The sequence below is a fragment of the Triturus cristatus genome, chromosome 1_2 (assembly GCF_964204655.1).
Source record: "Triturus cristatus chromosome 1_2, aTriCri1.1, whole genome shotgun sequence".
NCBI lineage: Eukaryota > Metazoa > Chordata > Amphibia > Caudata > Salamandridae > Triturus > Triturus cristatus.
Genome location: NC_140580.1, coordinates 761,872,368 through 761,889,673, shown reverse-complemented (window position 1 = coordinate 761,889,673; position 17,306 = coordinate 761,872,368). Strand labels below are relative to the sequence as shown.

The 17,306-nt window shown below is 45.5% G+C and overlaps 1 protein-coding gene across 6 annotated transcripts in view; it reads right to left on the bottom strand.

Annotated features, from left to right (window-relative positions):
• Nucleotides 1-17,306, bottom strand: part of ADK (adenosine kinase) — a 615,496-nt gene that overhangs the window by 232,555 nt on the left and 365,635 nt on the right. For all 6 annotated transcript variants that reach the window (XM_085608730.1, XM_085608729.1, XM_085608731.1 and 3 more), the window contains one exon: nucleotides 11,869-11,947. In XM_085608730.1, coding sequence (XP_085464856.1) covers nucleotides 11,869-11,947 — 79 coding nt within the window. The remainder of the gene's footprint in view (nucleotides 1-11,868; nucleotides 11,948-17,306) is intronic.

Genomic DNA, 17,306 nt, shown 5'->3' with positions numbered 1-17,306 from the left:
TCAGTCTTCCTTCTTGAGATCCGAGGATCCTGGCGGTGCGGGCGGGCTCGGGTGGGGTGCGGGCCCCGGGGCGGCCTCACTGCATCAGGCGGAGGCGGCGCGGCTCCAAATGCGGCGAGAGCTCATCACGGTCACCCACGCCTGCAGCCCGAGGTGGAAGATAGGCGACGTGCGGAGCCGGCGGGGGTGGGTGAAGGGAATATACCGGCGGGCAGAGCCGGACCCGTTGGAAACTTAGTCAAAACGAAGAATTTAAAATTCCAAGATAGAGCTAGAGCTTCATTTGCCGGATATGACAAATTGTTTATTTAATACTGTCGTGGCTCTCCACGACCAGCTAAAGACAGCGGTGGAAAAGAAGATGGCGCCCTCACACCCAGCAGCTACACTGCGCAGTAAAAGACGGCCGTCTCCAGTGTCATTCAAGATTTAATAGTGCGTCTGCTGAGCACGGGGTCAGCGAGAGCTGAGAATCAATACAGCTGGGCACGCTGCAAACACCGAAGACGATTCTGCAACATGGAGGCCGCTCACTGTCTTCCCTTCGCAAAGACATCATATTACCCGATAAAAGGGCACAAAGGATTCCATTTCCTCATTGTTAAGTCCTTGAGACCTAAAGGTGTGCCGAAGTCACCAGTTTCAAAATAATGAAGTGCTAATAAGGATTTTTAGCGGACAAAATTACCCCCAAAAACTTGTGCTGTGCTTTTAGAACACACTCGAACAAGCACACCACTGCCTTTCTCCGAGGCGAAGCAGAAATGCCTTGGAGAAACGCAGTGGCGTTTTCGGATTCGGGGGCGTGTTTTTCTGTTCTCTCCTCTTGCCATTGGCTGGAGGAGATAATCAGAAAAGTTGAAAAAAACACGCACCCGAATCCGAAAAGGACGGGGCCTGTTCGGAGTGACGAAGCTCTTCTCCAATGGCTGGCCAGCATTCAAGAGGCCAGCCAATGGAGAAGAGGGGCGGGTGCAAGCCCCTCTTCTCCAAAACAATATATCTCTGACTTCCGGTTCTGCCTTCGGCAGACCGGATGGTCCTCGACCTAAAAACCAAGCAGGCACTAAGAACAAAAAAGAAAGCTACTTGCTCAAACGCAGCATATTACTTTGTGCTTTAGAAATACAACTAAATATTGAAAAGCTCCAAATGTAGCATTAAAATTACAATTGTTTTTTATTGGCGTTTGTAAATTAAATACAATTTCGTAATTTGTGTATCTGATGTATTTCTGTATGTTTATATATTGTTTGAGGTTGAAATTGTTGAAGGTGGAGAGTCTTCGGCTTCCAGTGGTGATTTATTGGGGGTCCAAAGAAGACAAAAGTTTGAGAACCGCTGTTCTAGGGGGTCCGATATGCAATAGTGGTGGGAAAAAAGTCTTCAAAGAGAAATGGCCCTTGTTATCTTGAGAGAAACTGAGGAGAGAAATCAGAGCATCCCCTGGAGCCCCACAATGCTACAATACAATGGCTCTTCAGCATCGTCACACACTTTCCTCCAAAAGCCTACAATTAAACAAAATATTTGTCTTTTTTGTACAGCTCCGATAATGCGTTGCAGCTGCTTCAGGCTGCTAAGCAGAGAGGTGGGGATTTCAAAGGAACCGCGAGTTTTCATGCCCTTTGGAACCTCAGAAAATCACATTTCAGATGTAATAGCAGGACGTTACAGGGGGGAACAGGTGTGTACATTAAAGGATCATCTATCAAAGCATTCACACATAGCCAGGAATGTGGCTAAAAGGGACGTGGCACCCAGTCGGTGGTTAGTATCTTGGTTGCTCTCCCCAAATGAATACAGTAATCTTTTGCTGCTGTATCCATTACTCATCTTCCCTACTCTGAGAAGTGTCTCAATCTGCCACCAATGGGGTTGTACATTCAGGTTCGTCGGTTATGGGCGAGGCTGTCCAAGGATAAGGTGTCACACCTTCCTCTGTAGCACTGATCTTTATGAATTCCTATTTGGTGCTATTTATTCTATTGCCCTATATTTGTGGTGATTGTTTCTATTGACGCCTTGGACTGCATGGTTTTACAAACTGTGGTTCTTCCCTGTATGGTATTCACAGACTTGGTCATACCAATCTTTTTTCAATGACCTTGTATCTCCGTTTACTGAACATTTTTCTCAAACGAAAGGAATGTTGAAGTTCATCTAAGATCTGGACTCTGCAGTGTTGAGCCTCTAGTAGTCTGTTCCATTGACACCTATTTTGTGCAAAATTGTTTTGTGTAGTTGATCTCTGCTTGCTTCTTTTTCTTCAGGAAGGATTCAGATCTTTGCTATTTTATCGCAGGGGTGCACTGGTTCAAACAGCACAGTGCAGTTGACTGCTCTTAATGGCTGAATCTACATACACATCTTCATGCTTCAAGTGTTGCTCTTCTGTTTTATTCTTTTTATGAGATACCAAATGCAAACCAACATTGGTTAAAACTTGCACTGTCGTGAATACCAAAATGCAATTATGAATGACAACTCCCTCCCCAGGCCCACACCTCCCTCTCTATCAAGGGGACCCTGTCCCCGGCTTTCGCTGGAATGGGCCCATTTCTGCAACTGTTCGAAATTTGCAGTTCATGTTCTGTCTGGAACAATTCCCCATGGGAGTTCCATCTGTCCTACATTTCCACCCATTTCCGAGGGCAGCCTCTGCCTTCGAAAACCACTTTTCTTGGCTAACAAGCACCACTTCATGTCTTGCTTTCAGGTTTCAAGATCGGGGGTATTTCATCCCCCCCAGGCTTTTACAATACTTATTTTGTCAACCATCAGACCAAGCGTCATCCAAATTTATTGAGATCTGATTACATCTGTATTATCCAGAATATTGAGGCTAGACTGTTTTGCGGAGCTTATCAGATCCATCCCCACTTGTCAAAGACACACCAAAATGTTCTCCCAATAGATTTGCATAACAGGGCAGTCCCAGAGGATGTGAAGGAAAAATGCAGTCGGTCCGCTGCTCCAGAGGCACCAGATCAGATGCCCCTGCCCAGCTTAAGCAAAACTGTTTGAGTGTAGTAGGAGCGGTGTAGAATTCGTAGTTCTATCAGCCTGAATCTTAATTTTATGGCAACTTCTCTAGATTTGCCAAGAGCCTCCTCCCACACTCAAGCTTTGAGGCCTCCCACAGTTCTATCCCACTTCTCGCTCAGCTGTTGCAGAGCATCAGGAGTGTGGTTTATAACATATGTCAGGGATGTGGTTTTTTTGGGCATGGGGCTTCCTAAGTCAGTCCTCAAAAGGTGCTTGGGGGTGCGAGTGGGGGGTTGTTGAGTCTACCAATTCTGTGCCTTTCGGCAGCACAGACCGCAGAGCATGTCTTAGTTGAAGGTAGCAGCAGGGCTCCAGTCGGGGTCCCACGCGGGTGGACGGCATCCCTCCACTTATTTTACCGGGAGCTCGATACCTGGAGCAAATGGAGCCACAGTTTCACTCTTTGGCCTCTCTGGGGCGAGATCGGAGCTCATTCAGAACGCTGCTCACGCGCTGGCTTCTCTGATGCAATCGCATCTAAGGGGTGATCGAGGGGAGGCAAGGAGTCTGATGGTGCAAGCCACCTTTGGGACGCCACTTCCTGTCGGGACGTCAACGTCCACCCACTTCTTTTTTAGGTCTCGCCTGACCCAGCGCTTGCGCTGGTCTGGTGAGACTTTAAGTACGGGCTTCAAAAAATGCCACCGCCGGCCACAGCTTGCAGTGCATGTGTGCCATATGGCGTGATTACTGCTGTGCGCGCACCACTCGCGCACATGCACTGCAAGCTGTGGCCGGCAGTAGCATTTTTCCCCCGCGATCACTTTCACTTTGGCCCCGCGGTTCACGTTGGTGGCACACGGCAGTCATTTCTCGAAGCGGGCGCTCGCTTTTTTTCCTTTCTGTTTATTACTTCCATGTAGTAATGGCGGCACCCGTGCTTTAGCTTAAATATCTTAGGCTAAAGTCGGGTGCTGAGATTGCTTCAAAAGTAAAGAAATAGACAATTCTTTACTTTTGAAGCAATCTCGGCACCCGACTTTAGCTTAAGATGTTTAAGCTAAAGCACAGGTGCCGTCATTACTACAGAGCAGTAATAAACAGAAACAAGCATTGGCATAGCCAATAGGTCTCGCTTTTGTGACCTTATAAGTATTTAGTTATGCAACTGTTGCATTGCTAAACACTTATAAGGTCCCAAAGGCGAGACATATTGGCTATGCCAATGCTTGTTTAGGACTTGTGCCCTAGGTAGCAGTAGATCTCGGAGGCTGCTAGCTGATACTCTCACTAGGTCTGGAAGGGGAATTATGTCTCGCACATCCCCCATTATGGAGATACCCATTAGGACCCATTTGGTGAACCCTTCAGTCTCCCTAGGGCCCCCAGCATCTCCATGTCCTAATGTGGGTGATCTGTGTGATTTCGTTTCTCCAACCCAGGTATGTCATCATTTCTTTCCAGATTTTAATCACTGTTCTGGTGGGGGTCGGTAGCCCAGCTAATTTTCTTCAACCTTACAGTGCTGCTGGGTATTCTCCATCTCCTGGTACATTCCTGTCTAATCACAACAAGGGCTTGGTATGTGGCATATAGGCCCAGTCGTTGACCATGATTAATTGTGCCGCCCATTAATACTTTTAAATAACTGGGAGGGCAAAGCCCCCATCGAACCAGCACCTCGTAAGTTTAGGCAGGACTATCCGTACTGGGCACCCGTCCCATAATAGTCGGGCTTCTGCTTCGATTGCCTTAAAATGTGTCTTGGAAACCTCATAGGAAGGATTTTGTAATGTGTACAAAAACGTGGCAATGCCAACATTTCATATAGATAGGCTCTGCCCAGGAGGGAGAGCAGCAATGTCTGAAAGTGCTTCACATCCCCCTTTAATCTGCCAAGCAGCGGGATTAAGTTCCGTTCATGGAAGAGGTCTGCCATCGGGTATTATGTATATTCCTAGATGGCGAATTCCACTCTACGCAGTGGTCGCCTGGCAGTCAGGTAGGAGTCTTGGGGTGTCACTCCTCAACAGGTATAATAGGGACTAGTGCAATTTTATGAAATCTCCCAAATATATTTAATATATATTGGGATTATCTGCATTTTTTGGGCACCATTAGTTCGAGGCCAGCAATATGGAGTAGTATGACGTCCATATATAGCGATATTTTATCCTCCCAAGCCTATCCTCACTCCAGGCCACTGATCAGTGGGTCCTGATGTATCCGTGCAGCCTGTGGCTCCAGAGCAAGAGCGAATATCATCGAGGAAAGGGGGCAACCCTGCCTGGTGTCCCATTAGAGTTTGAAAATGGAGGAGTATGTACGATTCACCCATACCCTGGCCAGTGGGCCCTCATATAGCAAGCGGACCCATTGTATCTATTGCAGACCAAATCCTAGTTTGGCCATCACTGCAAGTCTGTAGTTCTACTCGTGCATGTAGAACGCAATTTTGGCATCCAGTGACAATACCACAGAGGTTTCATTTAGTTTGTTCTTCTGTCCCAACACTCTGTAGGGACGCCAAAGACTGTGCCTGGTACTCCTGTGAGGCATAAACCCCAACTTGTCGGATGGATCAACAATGTGCACACTTTTCTAAGGCGTGTTGCCAGTATTTTGGCCTCTGCATTGAACAGTGATATAGAGCCTATCGGACGTGCAGTTCTCAAGGGCTTCCCTTCTTTATGTACGACTATGATGGCGAGTGTGGTCTTGTGGGAGAGTGCCTTGCATTTTGCTTTCTCTGTACATGCTCAAAAAGGGCGGAGCATGTTTCGTTGGCAATATTTTATAGAGTTCTATAGGTAGTCCGTTTGGGCCCGAGACTTAATGGACTGTAACTCCTGCATCGCCACCTCTATCTCTTCCACCTCCATGTCGGCGTAGAGATATTCCCAATCGCCTCATGCTAGACCTGGGAGACATATCTTTAAGGAGGTCAGTTGAGTCCTCGATCATTTGGGTTACCATCGGGAAGTATGGCTGTAGTAGGCCGCAAACACTCAGTTATGCACTCCACTTCTCTAGCTAGCTCCCCCACATCAAGGGTTGTTCTTCTTGAAACTCTTGTCTGGAAGTGCTTCCCCAATGGTTTTAAAGATTGTTATTGCTGTACTCGCAATGATAGAAGCAGATTCTGGGAGAACTGTGGCAGATGCAGATACTTGATGCGGCGATCAATACTTCTACGCTGTTTGACTCACTGATGCAAAGTAAAGGTTTATGGTTACTCCACAAGTATGAAACTAATGATCAAAACGAGGAAGCAAGACTGAATATTCAAGGAGTAACCTTCGCTCGGACGCACCCTAAAGGGTACCCTACAATTCTATGGCATTGACAAAATTATTTAAATGAATATAAAAGATATTACTTAAGTCGTCTTTAATAAAGACGGGCAATTTATACAACATTTGACCATGTGCTGCTGCTTGTACTAATTGCAGGCTGGGAGGGTTCACAGGGCACTCAAAAAAAAGTGTCAAACACAAATCTAAAAACAGAACATACTAAACTCCGAGAAGTTCGACCAAATGACAATGTGGAAGTGTTACTTGATCAAGAGACATGTAACGTAAGCCTGACTAAGTTTTGCTCCACTGGAGACATGCGTTTGCAATGCAATCTGTCTCAAATTTGTCAAAGTTAGAACTACTGGCTTTCTAAATGAGAATGTCTTTTACTTATGTTTATGGAGTGGAATTATGTGGGCTGGATTGAAATTGTTAGTTGTGGAATTGTGTGGTGTGGAAAAGTGTGGAGAGGATTTATGTAGTGGAATTATGTGTCATGTTGTGCAGTGGAATTATGTGCAAAGTAATTATGTAGTATGAAGTGTACTGGAATTATGAAGAGTGATTGAGTCAAGGATAGGAATTATGTAGATTGGTACTTTGTGTTGTGGAGTGGTATGTACTGGAGTTTATTTATGTGGTGTGCTGTTACATTTTGTGACATGATGTGGAACTTTGTGGTGTGGATTGGATGCATGTGGTGTGTTTTGTAAATGTGTTGAGTTGAATTATGTGGTTTGTTGTCGTATTATGTGGAGTGGTATGGAAATGTGTGGAGCTGAATTGTGTGGCATAGAACTGTGGGGCGTTGTGTGAAATTATGGTGATTAGAATATTGTGGCATGGCGTGTGTGGAGTGTATGTATATGGATTGTTGCTATGTGGCAGAGTGGTTTTATGTGAGGTGTACTTATGTGGTACTGAGTAAAGTTCAATTATGTGGCTGAGGCTACCGGTCGTTCATTACAGTCTAGTGTTGTCTCATTAAATATTACATGCTTTAGATGAGGAAACTGTTGGAACCACCAATCTGTTATCAGCTAGCACAGACCATCCAACAAGAAAACATCAACTGTGGCTGCCAAGTACTCAGAGTCCAACTGAAGCACCTTAGACCAGCCAATACCCAAGGAGAATAAATCATAATGCATGCTTGCGCCCTGCACAAACCATAAAGTTACCAGTGCAGAATCAGGTTGACGCTGCAGCGAAACCCTGGCTGGGTGGGACACTGCAGATGAAGCCTTGCTCCCTAAAGCAGATAAGAAGTCAGCACCTGGAAAGTCTGGGGAGTCATAACTGCACAGCTTACGCCACAGAAACCACCAATCATAATACATGAATGGGGACATGGACCCACAACCCCACCACCCTCAAAAAGAAAAAATTGCGGTACGTGAGGCAGTAATACAAAGCCATGATCAATATTTCCACATAAATCAGATAGATGGTCGGGCGCAAAACATGAGACCGGGTTGCAGCCTGCCCACTAGCTAAGGGAAGCTGTGCCGAGTAGACCATATCTCGCACGAAGAGGCAGTCCTGGGCTTTTGCGAAGGAAGTACTTGTCAGCTTGTGTCTCTTCAGAGCGGAAGAGCTGAAGGTGCTTGTGGCAAGGGACAGGAATTAAAATAAGCAACAATGAAGGTAGGGTCGGCTCAAACTGAGAAGTGGGAGGAGGTTGTGGGAAGGGCAAGCCACACCATGAAATCCACACGGTGGAGGGGAAAGCTGTACCTGCCCCCTGAACCCATGCAACCAGATCCCAGACATGCACCCCCATCATTATTTAATGCTTTCATCGCCACCGAATCACAGTTAGCATTTTTAATTTATCAAAAGAAGTTCTCCTCAGTGCATAAAGTGACTGCCAAGGAGGCTGGCAAGCGAAAAGTGCGCTAATCGAGCCACAAGCAGGTGGCCAAGTGGAAAGCAATAAATACATAGTATTTTTATTTATTTTTTGGTCCCCCTCTCACAATTGTTTATTCTGTTTGGCGCGGCGTCCATTTTAAAATGGCTACCACAGGACCCGAGGAAGAACGTCACAGGAGGTCTAGAGGGGGCAGCGAGCAAACGCCACTTGAAGTAGTCTAACCCTTCAGGGGCAGACTTCCAAGTGGGAGGCATGCGTGGCTCCACAATGCGGGGCCACTAATGTGATTGACAAGCACAAACTAGCTAAAAGTAAGAAGTGCCTGCGGCTCTTAAAACAAGCAATGAAAGGGAAGGGGGGTGTGAAGGGGACAGCACACGGTGGGAGGGGAGAGCAGCAACACAGGGAGACCAGTGAGGAGAGAGCAAGGAAAAAAGTAGTGCCCTGCAACTAAAACATATGGCCAATAGTGAAAGGATCTATGTAGCAGGGGCAGTCTGCAGGGTGGAACAAAACAGCCAAAAGGCAGGACTAATGTTTACTATTTACCAATGAAAATTAAGCAATTTGTAAAGGCAGATGGAAGCGCTGGGTGTGTTCAAAGCGAATTAAAATTAATACCACACGTCTCGAACACCACACATGTGCTGCCTAGGCGAGACCTAAAATATGGATAATTACAAGATGCTACATTGCCAGCAAGCATTGCTAGTGTGTGTGCTACAACACAAGAAATTTGCAGCAAGAAATGGGATATGTAATTTGAGTGGTCAAATACTCCTAAAAATCATGTGACAGAGCAAACATCAAGATACAGGAGTTTGGGATGCTGAAAGTTTTAATTACGAACAGGCTGCATGAAGAGGAAAGACACAAATCAAAGACACCACTCCACCATCAGAGGGAATTCTGTAAAACCAGTAGCACAAGTTACTACTTGTGTAACGATATATCTGTAAGAGACATTAGTTAGTGATAGATTCCTTACCTTAGAATATCCCCAGGCTTCAGACTGGACCCAGAAAGCTTTTGTCAGCAGTACCCCTGCGCGTCGATAGGCGTCGTCGTATGGCTACGCGTGCGTCGCTGGCGTCGTATTCGCCAAGATGACGTCACTGGAGCTACTTAGACGCAACCACGCGCGCGGACATCAGTTCTGTACACAACTTTCCGCAACAGGTACGCAGAGCCATGTAAGATAGTGACCACTGGTGCATAGAAACTAGGGCCCGAAAGGATAACCTTAACACTAGAAACCAGTTCGCAGAACGGGGAGGATGGGTGGGGCGGTACGGAATCTATCAATAACTAATGTCTCTTACAGATATATCGTTACACAAGTAGTAACTTGTGCATCTGAAATAGACACGTTAGTGATAGATACCTTACCTTAGAATAGATACCCCAGCAATACCAACCCTGGTGATGGGTCTGCGAACAAGATTACACCAGAAAGTCACGGAGAACAGAACGGCCAAAGAAGCCGTCTCTCCGGACCCGACTGTCAAGGCAATCATGCTTTGTAAAAGTGTGCAGCGAAGCACACGTGGCAGCCTGACAGATGTCCTGCAGGGGGACACCGCGTCCCAATGCAGTAGTAGCTGCTGCCGCCCTGGTAGAATGGGCACGCAGCCCCACCGGAGGTTCCTTTTTAGCCATAGAATAACAGGCCTGGATACACAAGACGAGCCAGTGGGAGATAGTCCTCTTGTTAACAGCCCGGCCTTTCTTGGCACCTGCGTAGCCAACAAAGAGCTGATCATCCACCCAGTACGCTTGTGTGCGATTCAGGTAAAAGGAGAGCGCACGTTTTGGGTCCAGACAGTGGAGCCTCTCTTCCTCTCTGGAAGGGTGCAGAGGCAGAAAGTAAGTGGGCAAGGTGATAGTCTGCCCGAAGTGGAAGGCAGTGACAACCTTTGGCAAGAAGGAAGGACGAGTGCCAAGCACAACCTTATCCGGATGAACCGACAGAAAAGTAGGCTTACAAGAAAGAGCCCGAAGCTCAATTACTCTCCTGGCAGAGGTGATAGCCACCAGGAAGGCAGTTTAAAGGTGTCAAAAGACGTAAAGGACAATTGTGAAGTGGCTCAAAGGGAGTGCACATGAGAAGTCAAAACAAGATTCAAGTCCCACTGAGGTATTATGAAAGGAACAGGAGGGAACATATGCGTAATGCCTTTTAATGAGTCTCTGTACTACAGGGGACTTGAAAAGAGAAGGCTGACCTGGAAGCCTCAGATAGGCTGAAATGGCCGAAAGGTAGTCCTTGATAGTGTCCAGAGCAGAGCCCTGCCGGGCCAGAGAAAGAGGGAACAGAAGGACTTCGGAAAGAGGGGCAGAAAGGGGATCCACAGCCTTTGCTGTGCACAATGCCACAAATTTGTTCCACCTGCAGGCGTATACCGATTTAGTGGAGGGACGCCAGGCTGCCAGAATGACATCACAGACTTCGGGAGGCAAGTCAAATGGAATCAGCTGTCACCGCTCAATCTCCACGCATGTAGGTGGAGGCTGGACAGGTTCGGGTGGAGAACCGTCCCCTGCTGCTGTGACAGAAGATCCTCCCGCAGAGGCAGTCGGATCCAGGCTCAAACTGAGTAGCTGGGATACCAAACTCTTCAAGCCCAGTACGGAGCAACAAGGATGACTTGGGTCCGGTCGTGCCCGATTTTCTTCAGCACTCTGGGGAGAAGAGGTATAGGCGGAAAGGCGTACAACAGACCGCAGCTCCACTCGCGACGAAAAGCGTCGCCGAGCGAGTGCCGCCTTGGAAATTCCAACGCGCAGAACTGCGGGCATTGCACGTTCTCTTCTGTGGCGAATAGATCTAACCAAAGCTCTCCCCACTGTTGAAAGAGACCTTAAAGCACCTCGGAGTAAAGAGGCCATTCGTGATCCATCAGACACCGGCGGCTGAGTTCGTCCGCCCTGGTGTTCAAAGAACCCGCCAGGTGTTGAACCGTCAAGGAAATCTCGTGACGTTCCAGCCATGTCCATGAAAGCCTTAATAAGTGGCACTCTGAACAAAGGGAAGTGTTGCCTGTTTTGGAGGTAGGCAGTCATTGCTGCAAGATTTAGATGTATGGTAGTGTAAGCAAGGCCGGAGCGTTATAAATGCAACAGGTCTCCTCTCCTTTTGACATCACCCTAACCCTTTACATTGCCATTGTGCATCATTACATCAGTATCATGTTGATATTATTCCACATGAGCCATTGTTTTTCCTAATAATACTATGGCCAGAAGGCAGTGGCGACCCAGAAGCCTTTTGTTTTAAGGGCTCACATGTCCTCAGATGTTAATTTTGTGTTCCTTACAATTTTGAAGACTTTTGAAAAATGCTTGTATATGCATGGAGACAAAGAGGGCAACATGGCCTGATTGACAGAAAGCATGTGGAATTGTAGAGAGATGGGCCAAGAATTATCCTGGTGCATCTGCTGTAGAGCAGCAGGCTGATCTGACCCCCTGATGATCCTCTAAAGCAGCCACTTCTCCACACTTACCCATCTCTTCTGTGATGACCCTTTCAGGTAAGCAGGCAGGTGATACCAGTATGGAAGACTGATCTATTTCTTCGGAGTATGCACCCACACATGCTCATAGTATAATTAGTGTACAGAACAGGGAATGTGCGGTTCACATGAACTGCAGAGAACCAAGGACCCTCAAATGCACTATCCCAAAAATTATTTTACTACAAACCTGTGCCACTTTCACAGAGTTCTGCGTGGAGCCCCCAGCATGATACTCAACTTTGAACTTTTTCACAAGTTCGTCAAAGCTGTAAAAAGTGGAGAAAAAGATTGTTATCAGAATTTGACTGTAACAAACAAGGAAAATATACTTGATCGGGTGCTTCACACATCACATTCCCATCTACCACCTTTTCCACACTACAGTCCCATATTTCCCCCCCACTTTTGTTTCCACAGAGTGATTATGAATATCAAACCGACATAAGCTAAGCTCTAGTTACCAATGATGACATGCAAAACACCCAAGGGAAAAAACATCTCCATTATCCACTTTTAGCCATTCTATTGTTTTAAATTATGTATGGCCTCCCCATTCATCTTTCTCCAGTTTCGTTAGTGGAGAGGTGTGGTGCAGCGTCCAAGGCAGCTGACTTCGGAGCACAGGGTTCACAGTTCAATCCCCGGCTCCGGCGGCAGCTCAGCTCAGCACCATAGGCAATAGCTCACTTAATTTCCACAACGGCCCCCAGCGCCTTAAGACCAGTTTTACAAATACGGATTTACATTTTGTTTTAATATTACCTAGGCAGAGGAAGAGAAGTTCGAGTTGAGCCGTACAGAATACAGCCTCCTCTACTAAATAAATATATATTTTTTTAAACTGTCTTCCTACCACCCAACACCAGCACCCTTCGCATTTACACCCACTTCCCCTAACAGAATGAACAGCCTGGTATTCTTTTACACCCCAAGATAAACCTCTATTCAACTCTCTCCCCAAGTCCAAACATTAAAGAAACATACCTGCCCCCCTGCCAACCACACCAATTCCCGTCTGTGCCTTCCCTTTTCCTCCAAAGACAATCTGCACTCTTCGCTCTCACATAAGCAGAGAGCCAGAGCCACGCTAACAATGGTTCGATGAGAACTGCTGTTCATTGCAAGTTGGCAGAGGCCCACACTGACAGGTGAATATGGCAGCTGGTGCAGACAGTTTGCTGCTCATGTTCTGCCTCCCTCGGGTTTGAGGAGACCAAGGAGAGATTGACTTTTTCACCTGTTTTGCAGACACATTCGGCTATCTCTCGCAGGTCTACACAGACGCAGACAAGGGAACACATAGTAAACACGGGCTTTCCCTAGTGATGTAACTATATGGAACTTGTGTTTCCCACTGCTACTTCATAGCGACAAATAAATGGTTTTTGATCCACTTATTCACACTAACTCCTCTTTGGGAGAGCTCCACATAACAGTGATGTTTGACAATTATTTTTCAGTTCATTATTTCTAAATCATCGCTACCCACAGATTGCTTTTTCTCCACCCACCCCTCTCGCCCAATTTCCTCTTGCTCCATTCCTATCCTGTGCATTCAAGGTCTCCACTCAGGCCAGTAACTTAGGAAGTGGTCTCAGAGTGACATGAATGGCACAACGCCGTACATATTGGGTGGTATGTCGAAACGCAGCTCTACGCACAGACAAGGCACCTTTTAATTATCTGTGAATTAGTCCGAAGGGAGAAAGTTTATTTGTAAACAGAACAAAAAGATGAGCCAGCAGTACTAAACATACAAGCCTCACTCCCGTTTGAATAGAGAAGAAGGAATTCATTGAAGGAAGTTGGGATTTGGTTGGACAGCAACTCCAATGGACATTCTGCTAGACCTGGTACATTCAGTGACTGGCTCAGAATACGGCCAGCACCCAAGTCACAGCTTAGGTATTTAGATGCAACAGTTAAGTCTAGTAAATTTAAATATCCACATCTTCAATTAATCCTGTATCACAGTCTATTAGAATGGAGGGGCTGGGCAGAAAGAGTGACCTAGATAAAAAAAAAATGTAAATAAAAAAAAAGAAGTGGAAGGCAGATGTTGAGAATCACCATTGTAATTGTAAAATGTATTTATAGTGTGCTTACTACCCATGGCTGGGTGCTGAAGTGCTTTGCGGGAAGCAGCCCGCTACTCCAGAACCCAAGATTGGAGTTTATTAGTTAGTAGATTAGAAATAAAAAAAAAATCCTTGTGCATTAGCTGTGTTAAGGTTGTGCTCTTTATTTCTTGTATGTTTAGTAGAATTTAGAGTAGGGATAGAATGATGGAAATAGATATGAAAGGGGAAGTTGTAAGTTATTTTTGTATGTAGTTGATGTGTGTGCCTGTTAGTTGGGAGAGCTTGAGAAGGATGTTTGGGAGTTTATCGTAGTCCGAAAGCTTTTGGATGAGTCAGAGACAGGAGGGATGGGATAGATTTTTTTTTTTTACAGAAATCTGAAAACTAACATTCATATATATACTCAACATCTGCTAAAGATTTAGAGGCTTGAGTAAAACCCACAATATAAATACCCATATGTACATAACAAGCAAAAGTACTTACATGGTCTGACATGCACATTTACATTGCGATGAGGAATGCAACTAATTTCCCCCCTATAAATGTAATTAATGTATACATTTATACACTGCATTTGTTAAAGTTTTAGTAGCAGGCCTAAATCTCTATATATGAACCTATATGTACATCGAAGCAACAATTATGATACATTTTTCCACCCCTTATACAAATGTATCTCATTATCAGGATGTATAGTTCAATGCACAACGAACATGAATAACGACAACCTCATCTCCGTTTCACTAGAGGCATAGATTGTCATGTGTGTATTCTGTTGTCGTACACAGTTTTATTGTGAGTATAGTTGTCATGTGGGAAGAGCCAGCTCTTGACTAATCTTCTGAAGTCGAGGTGGTAGTCAGTGGATCTTATGTTTATGGGTAGCGAAATCCATAGTTTGGCTGCTTGAACCGAGGAAGTTGTTCCCCCCCATGTGTTTTTCTTCTATGTGGGAATTTTGAGGTGAGTGAGCCATTCTCAAGCGCAGGTTCCATTGGTCTATGCATTTGTTGATTTCCTTTCTGGTTAGGAGTGGCCCCTTGCCACGTATTGCTTTGTATGTGATACAAAGCAGCTTGAAGACAGATCTTCTAGCAACTGGTAACCCGTGTAGGGCCCTCAAAAGGTGTGCTCTGGCTTCAGCTGGAGGACTTTAGTGGCAGCATTCTGAATTCTCTGTAATCTTTTCATAGTTGACAAAGGTGAGACACGATTCAGACCATTGCCAGCCTATCCCACAAAGGGATCTGGTGTCACTGCTCAAGAAATTCATTCTCTGGATGATGTTAGTTATCCTTTGCAAGGCTCAGTACCTAAGGAAATCTCCACTGAGCGTCAAAGTTAAAACACAGTCCTGGATGCACCCATGAAAGTAATGCTCTAAAAAACACAACTGTTGAGAGCAGACAGTTCCAGTATGCGGTATGGCATGGGCGCGGTCACGCAATGGAAAATGCCACTGATTTAACGGACAACCGTGAATTTGACAGAGGATCAATGAGTTTCACAGTACTGACTTTAGACCTCAATAATTATTATTTTCCTCATCCATCTTAGCTTAAGCGGAACTCACTGTCAAGTCCAGAGCTGGAAGAAAAGGTTGATAATACCTCATAATAGAGCCTCTTTAACAAGCATATGTGTTGGTCAAGTAACAACTAAAGAGGCTGCCTGTGGGTTGTCAATTACATTTTTCATGCAATAAAATATATATATACACATGTCTCTCCTCTTAACGTTCCTCCACGTCAAGCAAAGTAAGCGAGTACTGTGCACTTGCAGTCATACCCTTATGCCCATGGTCTTCTTTTCAACCAGGTACAGAAGCATAAATAGAGAAGAAACCAAGGATTATGGGTAAAGAGTGAGACTCCTTGATGCCGATGACCACAAAAGTGGACATTAAGAAAAAATACTTATCTGTAACTGCAGTTCTCCAATAGAAGTACTGTTCATCCTAAACATGCAGGAGTCTATCTCTGCCAGAGAACTGCACATAGCGGTAAGTATCCGGAAACAGAACTTATTAAGCAGTATGATATGCCTGCACGGTAAACCAGCAGTGTTTACTAGTAGCCTAAATGCCAGTCCGGGAGGTGAATATGCTCCAAATTCCAATCCCAAGAATCCACTGTGGCTCAGATTGCTATCATACTCGGTGTGTAAAGATGTCCCTTTCAGAGATCTGCAAGGACAGCAGTAAACTCAGAACTGAGTTAGCAAATTCTAGTTTCAACAAGGGACGTGAAGGGCAGCAAAGAACTGGTGTCAAACTAGATACTTAATAGAGGGCTTAATGTAGCCAGAGAGGAGGGGTGTCTATAAGGAAAGAGAACCCAATATCGGATGGAAACAAAGTAAGGTTTTAACCATTGTGAGCAAGATCTCAGCTGCACATCTGCGTCCCTCATGGGAGAAGTGCGACACAGAAGGAGACAGATGCCCACGTCTAGGGAGCAAATCTGCAGATCCTTCAATGCAAGGATGCTCTAGAAGCACAGGTTTGACTAGCAAGCACAAACTGCAGAGCCGTCATTAGGGAGGTGATACTCGTTTGTAAATGACATGTCTTTAGGCACAAAGTGAGAAACCATCGTGTGGCTTATGGCCAGCTTAGGGTCTAATACGAAGAAGATACCCAAAGGGAGTAAGACACTTAAGAACAGTGGCCATTAGTTGTAATGAACCATCCATGCCAAGCTGTGACTTGAGTCATGGTAAAAGTAATCAAGCAAGAGAAACAATTATGTCGATGAAAACAGACAAAGAGAAGGCAGAAATGAAAAAGAGCTGAAAATAATAAAGCTGTGGAAAGCAGAGGGGGGCCGAGAAGAATATAAAACTACGAGATCACTCAGCTGCAGCCAGAAGATTTGTTTCTATTAAAAAAGGAGGAGGATACCAAACACCGAGATCTCTGCCTGCCGCCCATTTTCATGAGCTGCCAAATACAGAGATTCCTGACCCACCAAATACTCTCAATCATACTCCTGCCACGCGAGTTCAGGATATCTGGTATGCGGCATTTAAAGGCTCTAAATCGGGGAAATGTTGCCAACGTCCCTCTTCCCTGATTCACAGCTCAGATCGCCCCAAGTCAGTAACCTCAAAGAAAATGTACTTAAATGTCCAATTAACGGAAGCATAGGGAACGCTTTCCAACATGTGTTCACGGTTAGTGAATATTAAAACATGATGGCGGAGCAGGAACAAAAGAAGGAAGGGGAGGGAGAAAGATCAGAACTGCAAGGTCAGCAGAGGGGGCCTTAAACATTTTGGTGTTCGTTAGCTTTCGTGGCCACTCCCCTCGCTCAGGAAATTCCTAACGCCTACTTTAAAAGAGATGTTAAACGACCAGTTCACCCTACAGTTAAAATCTTACCCTAGCATGCATGTAGTGAGTGTACGCAAGCTGCCCGAGTTTTGTGTTGGTGGCGCAAATAACCAGACAGGCATCAGCATTCTTGATTTGGAGTAATCTATTAACATATGTTCAGACGAATTTGAGTGTTTGGTCGCCCTGAAGCACCTAAACACTACC